The sequence below is a fragment of the Scomber scombrus genome, chromosome 3 (assembly GCF_963691925.1).
Source record: "Scomber scombrus chromosome 3, fScoSco1.1, whole genome shotgun sequence".
Taxonomy (NCBI): domain Eukaryota; kingdom Metazoa; phylum Chordata; class Actinopteri; order Scombriformes; family Scombridae; genus Scomber; species Scomber scombrus.
Window position 1 is genome coordinate 21,498,725 of NC_084972.1, and position 17,667 is coordinate 21,516,391.

Consider the following 17,667-nt stretch of genomic DNA (forward strand, 5'->3'; position numbering starts at 1 on the left):
TGGCCACTATTCTCTGCACATATACTACAAAATGTACAGAAAGTAATAAGGGTTATATAAGATAGAACACTTTGATTCACCATAGTTTGTTCATTAGAATAAAAAGTTTAAGTCAATGATATTTGGTTCCAGTTTGCAAATCATTTTCTTTAGATGTTTTATTAAATAACTTGTCATTGAACTATGTTGAGCCTACCATGCTAACCACTTTGACAAGTTCACCACATTAAATTGTTTTACGAGGGATTTTTTTTGTTCTTCTGGGTTTATAGCCCATTTTTCAGATTTCCATTCATCTTTACACACTTATTTTATTACAGTTTGTCTTGGTTTTGGCAAATATGAGTGTGCAGTGTGTATTTATTTGAGAGCTTACTTTCCGCCTTAATAGTAAAATATGTGCTAAGTTTATCAGAGTCAACTGTCATTGTGCTCGTAATGTTTTTACTGTTCCCACAGTTACAGCCAGCATATGGCTGTTTCCTGTTGCTGGTGTTCCTTCTATCACTATGAAAACATAGAATTGCACCACTTTTCAAAGTTGATCCAATGGTTTGTGTGGATAGAGTTTTTCATTATTGGCATACAGGGTCCGGATAGACGCTACATGTAAACCTGATGGAGGAAAAACAGTGATTTTGCGCTACATAAATTGACAACTATAATATATTGATGCAGCTCAGCAATGTAAATTAACTAATATAAAAATATAATTTGTGGCACTTTGTAGCATAGGTGTTCATCATAGTCAATTTTCAAACTGAGTATTTGGTATTGTCTAATTTTTGATGGCTGGGTAGTGACTAATATCCCTCAAATTATATACCCACGTAGTCATAACAATGAACATTATTAGTATATTAAAATTAAAAAAAATATATAAACATCTTTACCTTCTGAGTTACAAATACTGTGGGTAATGAAACTTTGAGTAAATTAAAGTAGACCAAACAGCAGATCTAAAGGGAGAAGTGTCCAAATTGTAAAATCACTCTTGCAGAAATGTCCATATGATTTACGTGAAAAACCATACATGTCAGATCTTAATAGCTTTGATAACACAGTTGATCTAAAAAAGAAGCAAAGTATCAGTGTGTTTTCATTCAACACCAGCCTGACACTGGGTCTGTTTTGCTGACAGTTGTACTACGTGCAATCACAGACTGGCTTCTTCTGTTTACATCATCACTCCCTCTAGCCCCATCACCATCCGCCCCACCCTCTAATTTGTTTGATTTGGCTTAGTAGTGACTAACAACCCATCTATGTGAATTATACACAGGAAAACATTCATCTTCTAGATGCTGATGGAGTTAAACAGGCCAGTAAATATGCCAAGTGTGGCAACCACATTTAAAGCATTATAATTCACACATTAGGATTTAAAAAACAGTAATATGCTTATGACATATGACAAAACATGTTGAACATGACAAATTGTAAAATACATTCATACATGTTTTGAATTGATATGCTGGAAATCTTTATTATCAAATCATTTAACTTTGTTTTTCACAAGAGGATTTAACAAAGCATCAAAGTGCAATCATGGCTCTCATGATTGCACTTTGATGCTTTGTCTCTGGAGCCTAATGGATGCACTTTGTGTGTGTGTGTGTGTGTGTGTGTGTGTGTGTGTGTGTGTGTGTGTGTGTGTGTGTGTACTGAATAGTTGATCAACACAAATGCATAACAAATATCACAGTCACGGTTGCTTTTCCACAACATTATGTGCTTGGTAATCATGATGGAAGGTAGTTGTGCATTTGTAGGCATGATGCAAGAAAAGTTAATTAAGTCACCAACGTTTCGATGATTATTAATAATAATGGTTACTAATGAACTATTACTGCATTGTAGCTAAGGGTATGTGCCTACCTTCCTTCATGCGTGTACTTTCATTGTGGTCAGCATCTCTCCAACACTGGTGTGCGTGCTCCCTTTCTCAAGTCTTGCTCTTTGGCTAATGACATGAAAAGAAGTGCTACATCACATCATAGAATAGATGAGTTGAAAAAGTTTAGCAATCAGTTCCTAAAGGGCAGTTTTAAAAGAAGAAAAACAAAATCCTCATGCAGTTTAACAGAGGTTAAGTTTGTTAAGTGGTAAGTAACAATGACAGTGTAGTGACACAGTAGTGACAGTGTAAAAATATGTCATTCAGAGTGCATTCATGCTGGTATGAATTAAACAGTTTTTTGTTCTTTATATTGTATTTTTGCATATACACTCACCTATTTGATTTTTATCATAGTAAAGAGGTGACACATAGCACAAACGGGTAAAACACAAACAGGAGATTTCAATTGAAAATTATACCAAATATGGTAGTTTTAATGTGTAAAAGACCCACATAGAAAGCATTTAAAGCTTGCATGTTTTTAAAACCTTAAAAAGAGGGGACAGTTGAACAGATTTTTAACAGCTCACCACACATATTGCCAAGATTTGTGTTTTTTCCTGGACTGATATCAGAAAAGAAAACTAATGTTCTTTATCCTGTTTTTATGATGACGAATGACAAAATACTTCATTAAATCAATTGGCTCACAATTGCACAGTAGAGTTTGTAAAATTATTAATATTTTATATCACGTTACATCACGTTAAATCTCTGTTTCTGTATGTTGTGCAAAAATGATAAAATAAAAAGATTTTTCAAACAAAGTTTTTTTTCCTATGATGAAACACGTTCATGGCCAAGACACAAAATTCATGCTCCTCTTTCCAAGGATGAACGATCAAATTCCTTTCAGTTTAAAGGTCTCGGGTCTGAGAAACACTTTTTTATTATTAGCATAACATAGAGAAAATAAATAACACTGAATTCAGATATTATCCTCAACTGTTGCTATAACTCAAATTCAAAGAACATTAAGTTACAAATACAAAATCTCAAATGAACAAATACTCAACACTCAAAATACATTTACAGTTTTATTTACACTTTGAAACCTCACATGTAAGTGACATATCCCCTCCTCATCTATATCAGCAGCATTTAGATCTCTAATATTTAGGGATCAGCTTATTTCTGCTCATTAGCTCTGCCTGTCACAGAGGAATGTGCAGGATATTTTTGAAAATTCGTTTAAAATTCCCATTGCAGAGTGGGTAAATAAAAGGGTTGAGAGTGGAGTTCATGTACCCTAGCCATATGGTGAACATGTGGAGGTCATGGTGCACACACCCTTTGCAGAACGCCATGACCATGAAGGCTATGAAATACGGTATCCAACACAACAGGAAAGCAGCGATGATGAAGCCCAACTGCTTGGCTGCCTTGTGCTCTTTATGGATCCTCAGGCTTTGTATACGCTGTCGTGATTGGTCGATGAACCTTTGCCATGTCTGTCTCAGAGTCACTGCATTAGCTGGGTCCAACTGGGCATCTTCAATGCCGTCCTCAGTCCAGGGCAGAGAGCAACTGGGATCGTAGTTGTTGTAGAGCACAGAGGTGTACTTCTGCATGTCCGATACCTGACTGATGTCACAGACACCGCTTACTGAGTTTGGTACCGTGATGTCACATTCATTTAAAGATGCTCGAAGTTTGTTGTCATTATTCCTCTCAAGCAGAGGGGAAAAGCTCGAGCAAATTACATCCTGTGGCACTGAGGGTCCACTCAGGGGAAGCGCAGTGTTTAGTTTCTTCTCCTCAGGAGACAAGGAGCACCTTTTGACCTTTGGTATCATTCTGAGACTTTTTGTTGTCATGGCAAGCAATGACGTCTGCTGGCACTTTGTAACAATTTTTCTGTGGGATCTGAATGGAGCAGTTTTGGTTTTATCAGAATCCTCAAGGGAGTATGTCTGCTCTAAAGTGTTCTGATCCAGCAGCCGTTGTTGTTTTGAAGGTTTCACTGGAACCTCACACTCCTTCTTGGGGGATTTGCTATCATTTTTCTCCGATGTTTGAGCAATTTGTCCATTTTCATGATCCCAGAATGAATCAGTCGGATGAATGATTCTCTCTCTGTCCCTCAGATGTTGCCTTACTGCCAAGAAGATGTTTGTGTAAAACCACAGCATCAAAATGGAGGGTACATAGAAATTGAAGACGGCAGTAATAACCTTAAACCATGTGACAAAGCGGAAATCTGTGTCACACTTGTTCTCTTCTTCTGGTTTAAGTTCTACATGAGTGAAAGACCTCCATCCTAAAATAGGGATAATCCACATCATTGACAGCAACCAGGCTCCAGAAATCATAACACTTGCTTTTCCACGTGTTCTATATTTCAGGTACTTCAGCGGCTGTCTCACAGAGCGGTACCGATCCAAACATAGGATAAACAGACTGAAAATTGAGGCTGTGCTCGCGACATAATCCATAATAAGCCAAAATTGGCAGACAGCCCGACCCAGCTTCCATTCATCCTCCAACAAGTACACCAAGTTAAGTGGCATAACTGTGCTCCCTACAATCAAGTCCGCCACAGACAGGCTGACAATGTAGAGGTTCCCTACAGTGTGCAGGCTCTTCTCTTTCTTCACGGCATACAGGACGAGCAGGTTCATTAAGATGGTGAGGAGAGAAAGGAGTCCTAGAGAGACTCCTAGGAGAGCGTTGTGGAAGCAGTTATGGAGGGATAGAGTGTGATTGCTCCTCAGTGTGTCACCATCAAGGGGGCCACTCCAACTTGTGTTGCTGTTATTGACATAGCTGTTGGTGTTGAGGTGTAGCGGGCCTGTGGATGGTGACAGACTAGATTTCATCATGGTAGATGAGATAGTCACCTCTATAACCAGTCACATAGTGGAAAACTAAAAGCTAGTATGTCTTTAACTGTGGACTGACACATGTATGGAGCAGTAGGTTTTTCAAGGTAAAGTGTACTTAGTTTGGGTCCAACAACCAGTTGGCATTTAATTTGAAACAGGTAATCCTTTGAATCCTGGAAAAGGCATAAATCAGTGTTGTCTCGATATGTAGCCCATTTGCTAAATCCAAACATCTGGAAAACATGAAAAAAATGACAGATTAGACAGCAATTTGTCACACAGGATTATCATTTAAGATTGTTTTTCCTTGTTGCCTTCACCACTCAAAAATGTGTTGTTGTAATTGTTACTTAACGTGAATGTTTGAATTTCACTGTGCAGAATGATGTATGTGCAGTGTTTGACAGTAAAAGGCTGTTTTTACATTCATCGTCTGAAAGTGGAAAGTTTCTCTGCACTCAATTTAAATACATATACAAGTGTGATGTGATAACTTGAAGCCTCCAGTGCACAAACACTAAGAACGGATGAAAAATATGAATAGATTCTGGATTCAGGTTGAGGTTGATTCAAGTTTATTTTAACTAGTAAATTTAACTTTTTTGTGTAAAATAACATCTTTGAAAAAGCAAATGGATAAGAAATAAACTAAAAAGAGCAGATGCACTCAGACTCAAGTCCCTTTGTACAAACACCTTCATACAGCTAGACACTTCATTAAATCTTTTTACTTTTTTGGTTTGGATATACAGTAATTATATATTAAAATTCCTCTTGCTCGCTCTCTTTTGCTGTCCAGCTGGCTGTCTTTAACACACAAGGGGAGGGTGGTAAATTCCATCATCGACACAGCAGCAGACAGTGATTTGAGGAAAGCAGGGCACTAATGTTGGTGTTGAATGACCGAATATATTTCTTTGGATTAATAAAAGCCTACATTAGTGCATGCCATGTTTGGTAATTTGTTTGCATTTGTAAAGTACAGCAAGATGTCTCATATCAAAACATATCAATATTCTGATGGAACATTTTTAAGAGAGTAGACTGAAATAAACCTGTTGCCATGGAGGCAGGTTGCACATACTGTAGCTTGAGCAGACTTGTCTGTCTGTGATTAATCTGTGAATTAAAATACGTCATTTGGCCTTTTTAGGGACTCTCGGAATGAAAGTTAAGTATAAAGCATTACATCTATCACCTTTTTCCCCAAATAGAGACAACTATCATATTGTATGTGTTATTCCACCAATAAGAACACCAAATCCCACGGTTACCAAATCAAATTTCTCTCAACAAAAAAGTTGGAGACACTGAAATTTCAAAAGCTGGCATTGCAGAATCCTTTAATCAAGATCTTATTGTCAGAAAATACAAAATCCATGCTACAGTAGTGAACTGAATGAATGACTCAATGAAACAATAACAACTTTAAACATATGGAGATGTGAATTCTTAATAATTAAAGAGAGAGAGATCAGATTGATTAAGATTTTCAGTCCCAGTTACCTGTTTGTTTCTCTCTTTCTATCTTTTTATCTGTCTGTCTATCCATTTCTTTCTGCTTACTCACTGATGACACTCAGCAGGAGAAAGAAAAAAAACACACAGCAAGCTGCAAAGTGTTTCGTGCTCACTAGAGATTAAAAAAATGTTCACAACAGTAGTGGGGGCTGAGAAGTTATTAGCAAAGCATCCTCAGAAAAATGAGTCATTCAGTCATGGTTTTCATACTGTAATTAAATGGGTCCATTCTGGGAAGAATTTTATTTATTCTCGTCAGACCCCACGTTAGCATCTCCTTGCTTACACCAATTCATAAGTAAATAAATGCATCAGCCAGAGAAACTGAAAGTAAAGGAAGCAGTTACTGGGCTATTGCTGTGGTGGATGTTAATTCTCCATAGAGAGAGGGTTTGCAAAATAATCAAAAGCCTTCCAGCTTCATGGTACGCCTCATTTAATCAACAGTAAGAGCTTCAAATTAGTGATGAACTATGATGCCATCATTTAAAGCAGGTAAGTGTAAAAGAGCAAATAAAACACACACGCACATTAAGCCTGAACAATTAACCAAAATGTTATCTAAATCTGCTGCAACTTTCTAAATTGCAACAGATTTAACATTAGTTAAAGGTGAAATGTGTCAAAACACCATTTTTAATTAAATATGATTAGAGATGCTTTGGCTTACACATCACATTCTACAGACTTGAAAAAACATCTTTGTTTGGTAGAGATCCCTGCAAAAATCCCACCATAATCATTTTAATATGTTGTTCAATGAGAATGAGATTAATAATGTAGATATCATCATTCAAATTTTGCAAATTATGTCATTGCAATAGCAGTCAAAATAATCACAATTAGGTATTTTTATTCACATATTTAATTGTTCAGTACAGTATATTGTACATATACAGTAGCATTTGCTCCCTCACATGAATCTTTATTAAGGCCACTCAGTTTAATTTTATTCGTTCTCAGCTTTCATCAGTCTCTTTGGCTTTCAATCTGAGCTGAAATGTATCACTGTAATATTCCCACTCTATTTGAATACTGTGTTTATACGATGGCTGCCTCCTCAACACAAATATTTATCAGCCTTATTCCTCACCGAAATCGCAAAGAATAACAAGACATAAAAGGGGGGATGAATAGCAATAGAGAGGTAAAAGAAAAAAAGAAAAAACAGCCCTGCGGTTTTTTGCGTTTCAACTGCACATTACTTATCGCACCATAGCTAGAGGAGGACAGGATATGTATTCAACACTAATTGTTCAACAGGATTATCAGTGATGACCATTGCCGCTCTGATTTCATTACAAAAGAGAGGGAACACGGATTAATCGTGCCATCTTTCGCCCTGTTGAGACCTTCTGGAGCCTATCTATCAAAATGAATAATGTCTCTCATGCGAAATACTACAAGTCTGTGCCAGAGAACCACCTGTTGAGCCTCCGCAGGATCACACATGAAAACTTTTATATTGGACACGATCGATAAATACATGCTGAGTTTGTAACAGTAATCGAGCAACGAAATAAAGGGATTTCTCTGTTTACATGAGAAAAAAAAAACTTTTACCAGTTGAATAGTTAAAGTTATGAACCTATATAAGCGTCTGCAGTTTAACACTTACCAGTGATGTGAACATTTCCTGTTGCAGTCCTGTTTATTTCAACCTGTATTCTTGAAGAAAATCAGAAAACAAGTGGAGGACAGAGTTCGAAATTGCAAAGAATAAGTCTGCTTCTCTCTCTCTCTCTCTTTCTCCTTCTCTCTCTCTTCCCTCTCTCTTTCTCTTTCTCCCCCTCTCTCCACTCCACACCCCCCCCTCTCTCTCTCTCTCCGCAGCTCTCTCTCGCTGCAGTTCACACTCTCTGTCTCTCTACCTATGTGTATCCCCCTTCACTCTCCTCTCTCCTTCTCTTTATCTACCCCCACTCTCTCTCTCTCTCTCTCTCTCTCTCTCTCTCTCTCTCTCTCTCTCTCTCTCTCTCTCTCTCTCTCTCTTCTCTCCCCCCTGTCTTTTTATCTCCCCCTTTCTCTGCAGCTCACACTTTCTGTCTCTCTCCCTTTCCACCCCTCTCTTCTCTTTTCCTTCTCCCTCTCTATCTTTTCAGTTCCCCCTATCCCCCACCCCTCTCTTTGGACTATACAGAATTTGGAGTTCACATGATATTGAGCTGAACAAATGCATCCATAAAAATGACCTTATTACAGGAATGGCTATTCACCTGATGGAGTGGCACATTGTGAATGCAGTGCCACGATTCAATGTGTGATGGACTGTATCGTAACAAGCACGCTGTGAGCAGGGGGATTCATCTTCCTCTATGTCATGAACACAGTGAAATCTGGACATTCATAAAGGAAAATGCTGAGTGTAAAAGCTACTGAATGTCTTAATTCTACAGTATTGTAAAAACGTCTGTGTTGAATATTTAAATCTTGAACTCTTATTCAAAGCTGAGGCATAATGTACAAATTTGTTTGCACAGAAAGGTGAATGTGTGAGCTATGTTTTGATGCAGTAGCAAGGACAAGGGACAGCAGTAACAAGGGACCATGGTAACATCATGAATTCCTCCAATCACAACACACAAGCTGGAATGATGAAACTCAGCGTACAGTATGCCAAGCACTGCCAGCTGTGTTCCTTCCATTTTTTGTTTTCAAAAGTAGATTCAAGCAGTGTTACATGGGTGTCAACAGGTCTACTCAGCAAGCACAATACAGCTTAAAAGTATATTTGAGGGTGCTGACCTGGATTAAGAGGTATTTTGCTTGATTCATCATCAAGGAGCCAGGGCTCACCAAGGGCTGCAGGTCAATGTTCATCTAAACGCCACCAGTGTGTGGGTTTACGTAGAACATGAGGGTGACTGGTTTCATTTGGATGTGTGCCAACAGTCTGGTTTGGGCCTGAGTCATATCTCAACTTATATACAATGTCAATCAATATGTATTTTCTTAAGAAGAATTCAAGGAGGTACAGCTGATAACAAAAGTACAAGTTTTGAAAAATAATGCAGGATAAGTTCACAATTTCTCAAGTCTGTCTTAAAACGACAGTCAGGTGCTCAACTGAACACTGAGAGAGGTTTCCCTCACTGTAATAATGCCTCCTGTTCATACTGGCTGTTAAAAAAAAATCCCCTTTACAGTATGTGCACAAAAAATTATTTTGTGCAAAAATGTAATTAAGACTTTATCTGAAGGCATGTATGGCCCTTGTTTTAAAGCTTTATTACAGATCCAGAAATTCTGTCATATTTGTTTTTAGGCTATTTTTATTGTAATTGACTTAATTTGAATTGGAATACAAATTTATGCAATGTCCAGTACTAACAGCTTGGACCAAAAGTAACTAATGCTTCAACTGCAGATTTAAAAAAAAAATTAAAATCTTGGTTGAAGTTACTCCTCAAACAAACTAAACACACACATCAAGAGTGAATACTGTCACCATTACTGTCACCGTGTATCTGTTATTTTCACAGTCAACATGCTACTAAGCAGATGGCAACATTTTATAGGTGACTGAAGCCCCACTATATCTGAACTGATATGACATTTGTCGATTGTAAATTCAGAGTTTTAGTTTTAGCAATGTACACACTTGAAGGCACTGGGGGTGCACACTAAGTAAGAAAAAGAGAAAATCTCCTTCATTCATTCACCATCACACATTCAGCACACTTCACAGTAGTGGGGTTAAGAGTCTCCTAACACGGCTGCCAATGTGTTGCTTCTGAGAATTACTCTGGGTTTCATCTGGAACTGCTTTTGCGTCAATTGCCATTGTGTAATGGTTACTTGGCTAAAGGGAAGTCTTATGTGTGTGCCCTGAAGGTGAAAGATTACAGCTTCAAAAAACTCAAACTTTCTTTTTGTTGGGAACATTGTGCATGCAGGAAATATTGCAGAGAGTGTCTTCCTCCACTTGTGGACAGAGCTTGATGTTCATACTTTGTTAATATTTAAGAACTAGAACATGGAGACTTTGAAATCTAGACTTCATGTGTGTGAAAGAACTTAAATGAGCATTTCATGGCTATGCAAAGTCAATGCAGTATTTATTCAGATCAGAGTCAGATCATGACAGGAATAAATGTAACACAACATATCCAAATCCTTATCAGGTTTTTTGAAACATGCAAGAAGTACTAAATAGTATGCAAAGCAAATGGTGCTGAGCAGTAGAGCTGAGAGCAGCTGTAGTTTGTCATAATTATGTCTATTAAATACTTAATTATCCATTTATCTTGAGATAACAAATGACTTTTCCTGATAATGGTCAATGTGTAAAAAGTCTGTTGTAGCAGGGCATCAATCTTGCCTAATACCTTTAATGAGTATGACACTTACGGAAATCCATATCCACATTCAATATTTAATCACATGACAGGACTTTAGCACCCTCAACGACATTGTGTATAAATGTACAGCTCCCTAAGCTGAAAAATAAATTTCCACGTTCAAATTGTTACAATATCATGACAACAATAACTTTTTTGACATTACACATATTTGACATTACACCCATTTACACTCAAGTAGATGTCATTTTTGGGCTGAAACGACTCCTTATGACTATGAGGGCATTTACAGACCAAGCTTTACTGCCATTTTCATCCTCACTCTCCTGTTTGTTTTGTTGCACCTTTTTGTTCAAATAAGACAAATTGCCTAAATGGACTCTGGAGTATGGTGACCTTAACAAACCCCTTTTATCGCTCCACCCAACCTCGAGCTGTGGAAAGACCAAAATTACCTTTCCTATGCACATGCTGTGCAACGAAAAGCATCATATCACCAACACATCTGGCAGCTGTGAGTCTGACAGCTGCTGTATTGCTGTGCACACTAGTCTTAAATGAAGCTTTGGGTCACTCTTTCGTGCATACAGAGTGTGTGAAGTATGACCCATAACTCAGTTAGTGTAGACAGCTGCCTTGATTACGTAAAATCAAAGTGTAGCTGCTGTATGGTGGAAAATCACAGTTGAAAGGTGCCTTAGTGAAGACAGGATGTAACTGAAAACACCTGCGTGGGTGTGTGCAGGACCTTCACTTCATTTTTTACATTTTGTGTCGTCCATGTACAAGCAACATTGAATAGTTGATGTTTACATAGTCTATAATTTTATGCACTGCCAAAATGGTTTTGAAGAAAATGGATAAAGTTTCTGAAGAAAATGGATAAAGTGTTATTGCCTTCTCTAACCTCCCCAACAGGAAAAAGCTGAGGGTGAAGAGGTGATGAACAGAAAGAAAGGAAGGAAGGAAAGGGAGGGAGTGAGGGGAGAGGGTGAAAAGAAGGATGAGATGACAAGGGGAAGGAAGGTTTGAAGAAAGCAATTAGGAGTTTGTGTGTTTGTGTGTGTGGATCATGAATAGGATAAGATGACAAGGAAATGGCATCCTGAACTGAAACATTTGTGGAGAAAGGAACAGTAGGTGGTGGCAGAAGTGTCCCTATATGACCAAACGGTTTTAAGATATTGAACTCCCCTAACCCCTTTGGGAAAATCCCTTCTTTTAAAAAATACCATCAAGGTAGCCAAGTAGAACTGCTCTGTGGCCAAAAACTGCCCACAAACTTTTCATGAAATCAGGAAGCCAGCCATTGTTTACAAACAGCCTGAAAACTTAGTTAAAGACCTATTAAATATAAAAAAAAAATGAGTTTGCTCCTGTTTGAGAAGAGGGAGAGGTGGGACAAATGAGGATTTTATGGTTCAATCAATATGTATAATCCATAATGCATACAAGCTCATTGTTTAATGTAGTCTTGGTGATACTGACTGTGCATGAATGAAGATTTAAACTGACAGACTGTGATATGAATGTGCAGTAATGACAAGGTTTTCTATTTCTGCTCCACAGCCGTGTGTGTGAGTAATACAATTTGGAGCATCCGTGCACGCATGTGGCACAGTGGACGTAATAATGTGAGTATTCTAAGTTTCTGTGCATGAATGTGAGTGTGAGTGAGTGCGTCAGAGGTCTTCCTAATTTCATTAAGGTCAGCCTGTACTATGGGAGCCCATAACAGCCCATAATTAGAGATTGGAGGGAAACAAACAGGCCAGTTACGTTTCATTGTTGTGTTGGATAATTATAGATTTCTGATGAAGCTAAATGTGTTTCTAATGGAGATCAATCATTTGTCATTGACATCACTGCTACTGATCTCTATAAAGGATTTTTCTAAAATGCATATTTATGTCCCCTGTAGGCCACATCTATGGATTGTGACCATAATATTGTCATGAATATCAATATGCTTTAAGTTTGGTTATTTTATAAAAGACTGGGTCAAAAGAAAGTCAATTTCTCTTTCATGATCCCTTGCCATAGAAATGCTGTGAAAAACCTTGAAAAAGCCTTGCAACCAGGCATGTGTTTTGTAGGCAAACACTGACATCTGCTGGTCAAGTTTGTACCTGCTGAAATATCTCAAAAAAGAAGCCTGGCTGTCATCATGTGTGTGTCAAAGTAGGGGCTTTACACGCTCACAAGACAAATTAAAGCTCCTTTTAGCACTTTAAATCAACATAACCTTCAGTAAAGCTTGTGTAAACTCAAGGCTGGTGTGATAATCTCCACCATCAATCTGTTCAATCAAGCCTGTAGTAGATCAGTGTCCCTGAATATAATAAGAGGAGAAAATCTCCAGTTAATCTCCCTTCACATGTTGGATTTACTCTCCTGTTAGCACTGGGACCTGATTTTATAACCTTTTGTTCAATCTGTATAAACAAACCCATCAAACAGTTTATTAAGAGCAAGGTGAAGCTTAAAAACAATGGTGAAGAAGACTCCGCACTGCCAGTCATTTCATTTAAAGAGTGTGACATCCACTACATTTCCCCCAAGCCTATTGCAGGAAGTGTTGTTGCTTTTCATTTCTTCCACCCTCCTTTTACTGCATCTTCACATCCTTTTTCCATCCTTCACTCCTCCTCTCATGTTTTCCCCTCCAGCTCTTTCTCCTCTCTTTTCTCTCGCCAATTTTCCCTCCTTCTTACTGCAGCTGCTCCCACCTGTCCCAAACTGTCACTTACTTATGATGAACAGTCTTTTTTGCACATCATTTCTGAACCTCTTACTGTGATTTAATTGGATTTCAACTTAGAGGATAGATACCAAATGTAATAATACTGACACAACAGAGTGGGATAGTCAGTAGTGAGCTTGCCTTTCAAACAAAGGAATTTAAAAAAAAGTGTCTGCCCTTCTGAAGTGTCCTTGAGCAAGACACTTAATCCTTACCCGCTTCAATCATTTGGATTTGTAACAGTGGCTCTGTAGTTGTGCAGCATGAACCAAATCTCTTTTAACATGTAATTTCAGCACTTGTTATATTGACGACACATTTAACTTCAGCATGAAACCACTTCAGAACATAAAAGGAATTTGGAATTTCTTTTTATGTGCATTTTGTCACATCATTTTAATTGTTTTTTTCTTTTAATTAATATTAGCGGGATGAATGAGGCAATTTCAAAATGAGTAAGAAATGATTACAAAACACATTCTTCGACACATTGCGTCAGCCAGACAATTTGAATAAGATCATCAATGTGCACTCCAGCTGACTTGATTTCAACAGTTTTTTCAGCACATCAGCATTTTTCAAGCTGTGCTGCATCCATCTGATAAGGGCTTTTGTCAAGCTGCATATCAGAGGCCTCTTCAGCAGCATCCTTATTGCCGCCGGCGAGGCGACTGGCATTAACTAGAATGACAGAGGCCCACTTCATACGCCCTCTACATCATCTTCACTTTCCTTTTTATAAACCTCTCATCAGCCCCCCCCCCCTCCCCCCTCACTCTTTCTCCCTCTTGCTCACTCCGTCTCTCTCAAATCCCTCTTCTCTCCCCTCTTCCACTTAATTTTCTCCAATTTACTCCGCTTCCCCCACCTCCTCTCCCCTCGCTGCTTTTCTCCATCCCTCAGTCTCTTGGGCATTTTGCAGTCACATAGTCAGGCATGTGAGGTGAAGGACTTATGTAATCTGCTCTACAGTCTCTCATCTCCCTTTCTGTCTGTCTCTCTATGTCTGTCTGTCTATCTCTTTACAGCGATGCTAATTTGACAATGGACTGAAGGCTACAGTAGTCAAATTTTCCTCTTCGAGCAATCCTATTATAAATGCATGTGCAGCCTTTTGTCCACACAGCTTGATGTACTACAAACTGGGCCCATTGTTTACCTGTCTGTCAATATAATTGGTTACTTTCTGCCTGTGACACAAAAAATAAATGAATTAAATGTATATTAATGTGAATTAGAGTGTATATGTATAGTATGTATAGTATTTTATATCCTAGTATAAGAAATCATACTTAACACTGATAAAGTAAAACATATCTTCATACTAAACAAAACAACCCAAACAATCTGACAGCTTTATCCCTCCTGAGTAAGCAGACATAGTGAGGTATTAGCATATTGGATAATTCGATCCTGGCAAATAGCCAGCAATGTCGAGGTAGGCAATATTCAGTCAAATCCGTCTGATAGATAGCAGAGAAGCTAGTCATGTAAGTCTATCCAGCCTGAAATTCTATTTATTTTCCTGCAGTTATACCTCAGAAAACCTGGTCTGAATGATAATTAGCTGATTGGTGACTTGATCTCCAAACAAGGAGTTATATTTTTTGTTCAGCTATCTTAATGTGATATTCTGAAGAGAAAGGCATGATCTGATGGGGATTATGTTTAAGTTGTTCTGTAAATATGTTGAAAACAAAGATACTTTTTTTATTCCAAATCACCTCAGAAAAAACAATTTATTTACACCTTATTTTGTCATTTTATCAGAAGTGACTGTTCTGACAAACTGAAAAAAAGAGTTACTGTTGTATGTATGTTGCATGATGAATTTGACTAAATCCTGTCTGTATTCATGAAAACAGAGAAAAGAATCTTCTATGTATGTACAACCCTAAAATGCAAATTTTTACTGAATGTCTGACTCACTTAGTTCTTGTTCTCTAAGACAGACAATGAGCAAAATAATGCAAATGTCTATGCATGTGTGTGTGTGTGTGTGTGTGTGTGTGTGTGTGTGTGTGTGTGTGTGTGTTTGTGTGTGCACGCTCATTGTATGTGTGTCTGTGTGTGGGTGCCTGGGTGGTGGATTGACTTGAACCCAGGGGCAGTCCTGGAATAGACAGAGTCACTCATCTGTTTCTAATGAAGAATAATGCACTGCACTGGCCACAGACAAAAGCCCTGCCCTCTCACACACACACACACACACACACACACACACACACACACACACACACACACACACACACACACACACACACACACACACACACACACACACACACACACACACACACACACACACAAACACACACACACGACACAACAAACATGCATATATGTTCACACACACAGCTGCGCATGCATGCCTCCATTATACAAGCATACACAGACACACATGGACCCACAATAACAGTTTCTGGGCTTTAATGTCTTACAAACAGCCTCCCAGAGACACATACATACTAAGAAAACACACAAAGCATATGCACAAGCATGTCCATAGAAAGAGTAACTTCATAGTTTAGCATTTTGACAAAAAAAAAAGATAAACTCACTTACACATTTTGTGATTGGATGTCTGCAATGAATTAGCAGGGTCTTTTTTAAAGGAATATCTGTTGATAAATAACAACTCTCTGGAGTAATAGTTGAACACTATTAAACCGCACGTACAGAGAGGATGCTGGCGAATTATAAATGTCCTTTCAATGTCCTGGAAAGACTTTGGGCTGGAAAGCTGGAAGTGACCCTTCTATGCCCCAGGTCACATAAAATCCCAAAACCTAGGTTCCAACAATGACAAAAAAGAAAATGAACTTGGATATGGTTGTTGAGGAAAAGCACAACTTTTGATCAATAGCAACAGGATATACCAAAGATTAAGGAGCTTATTATCAAGTCTACATTAATTAAAATGTGTATATTTAATACAATGTTATGGTGCAGAAAAATAGACATACAACAACAGACTGCATGTATAGACAGCAAATAGCAAGAGTACACATTGCTGAAACTCAACTCAACACAACTACCTTATATTCTAGTCTTTTTTGGAAATTGTGTTATATTTGCTGATGGCACGTCCACATCAGAGCAGAAATACTTGATTTGGTGGTGCTAAAGGCACTCACCTGCCGCCAGCTCGTTCATGCTGTCATGCAGTTGCTGGCAGGCTGAAATGTGTTTTCAAGCAAAGAGCATGCGTTTCTGAGCTCAATTGTACACTGCACGTCAAACACCACTGATAAAGACATATATGATGAGCCTCTGGATAATGACACAATGATACAGTGAAACCACACTGGGAGACAGGCGGGTTAAAGGGAAGCTATTATACTCATTTGCAGCTCCATTTTTTTCCCTGGGACTCCACTGGAGTAGCTTTGCATGACTCACAGTTAACAAATCTAACTATTTATGTTATACTGGCCCTTAATGCAGCCCCTCAGTTCAGCCTCTCTCACATAACAGGCAATTTGAGCTTCTGTCTCTTTAAGGCCCCCCTCCCGATTACACACTTCTGTTCTTTTTGGCCAGTTTTCCGGAAGTCTGCTGAGGGGCAGATGTATCAGAGTTGTGTTAAGTTACTGCCACTGCAAACCCAACATTTCCTGCTTTATGGCTTCATATAAAAAAGCTTTTAGACGACTAAATAATGGGATACTTTTAATGCGAAGGATTTACAGGAAATTAAATGTGTTCCTCACTGAATTAGCAGAGCATCATAGCTGCACTAAAAAACAGTCAAAATTAATAAGAAATGGGGATATTTGTAGCTCTTTGTTAAGCAGATCAGTTAGAATTAATGCATGGAGGAAAAGTACAAACAGAGCTGTAGACGACCAGCACACCTCTAACAGGTACACAATTTATTTTACTTTGTCGTGCTGTGTACTGAAAAAACACTCACGGCGTGCCAGCTTGGCTTGAGTCATGGCTTGACGTGACTAAGCCCAAAACTTAGGAAAAGCATAATGTTAGTGGGGCAGAGCAGATGACCTTATAAAGAAATCTGTCATGAACTGACATCATTAGTTCTACATGCGTTTACCTCATTATTTGACACTTCGGCCACTTTTAACATGAACATCAGACTTTGTAACATTATACTTATGACTGAAATAAGGAAAAGCATAATAGTTCCCCTTTAATAAAAACCTGTTTATTGTATGTCGGAATGTAATTTGTAAAATGAAGGGTGAGAAGACAAAAATAATACAGAGTTTATACTAGATACTAAAATCATTCAACATGATCTTCCAGGCACAAAGTTAACAAAAGACAAAATAATAGGTGAATAATTCAACATTATTAGGTGATACAGTAAGGCTTGCCATGAACACAGATACATTTTGCATTTGCCCAAATAAG

General features: G+C 38.2%; 2 protein-coding genes across 2 annotated transcripts in view; both read right to left on the reverse strand.

The window, feature by feature from the left end:
* atg7 (ATG7 autophagy related 7 homolog (S. cerevisiae)) overlaps positions 1 to 17,667 on the reverse strand; it is a 284,172-nt gene that overhangs the window by 72,781 nt on the left and 193,724 nt on the right. The window lies entirely within an intron of this gene.
* Positions 3,055 to 4,758, reverse strand: hrh1 (histamine receptor H1). The gene is given in 1 exon segment (XM_062416449.1): positions 3,055 to 4,758. A coding segment is annotated over 1 exon segment (1,704 nt).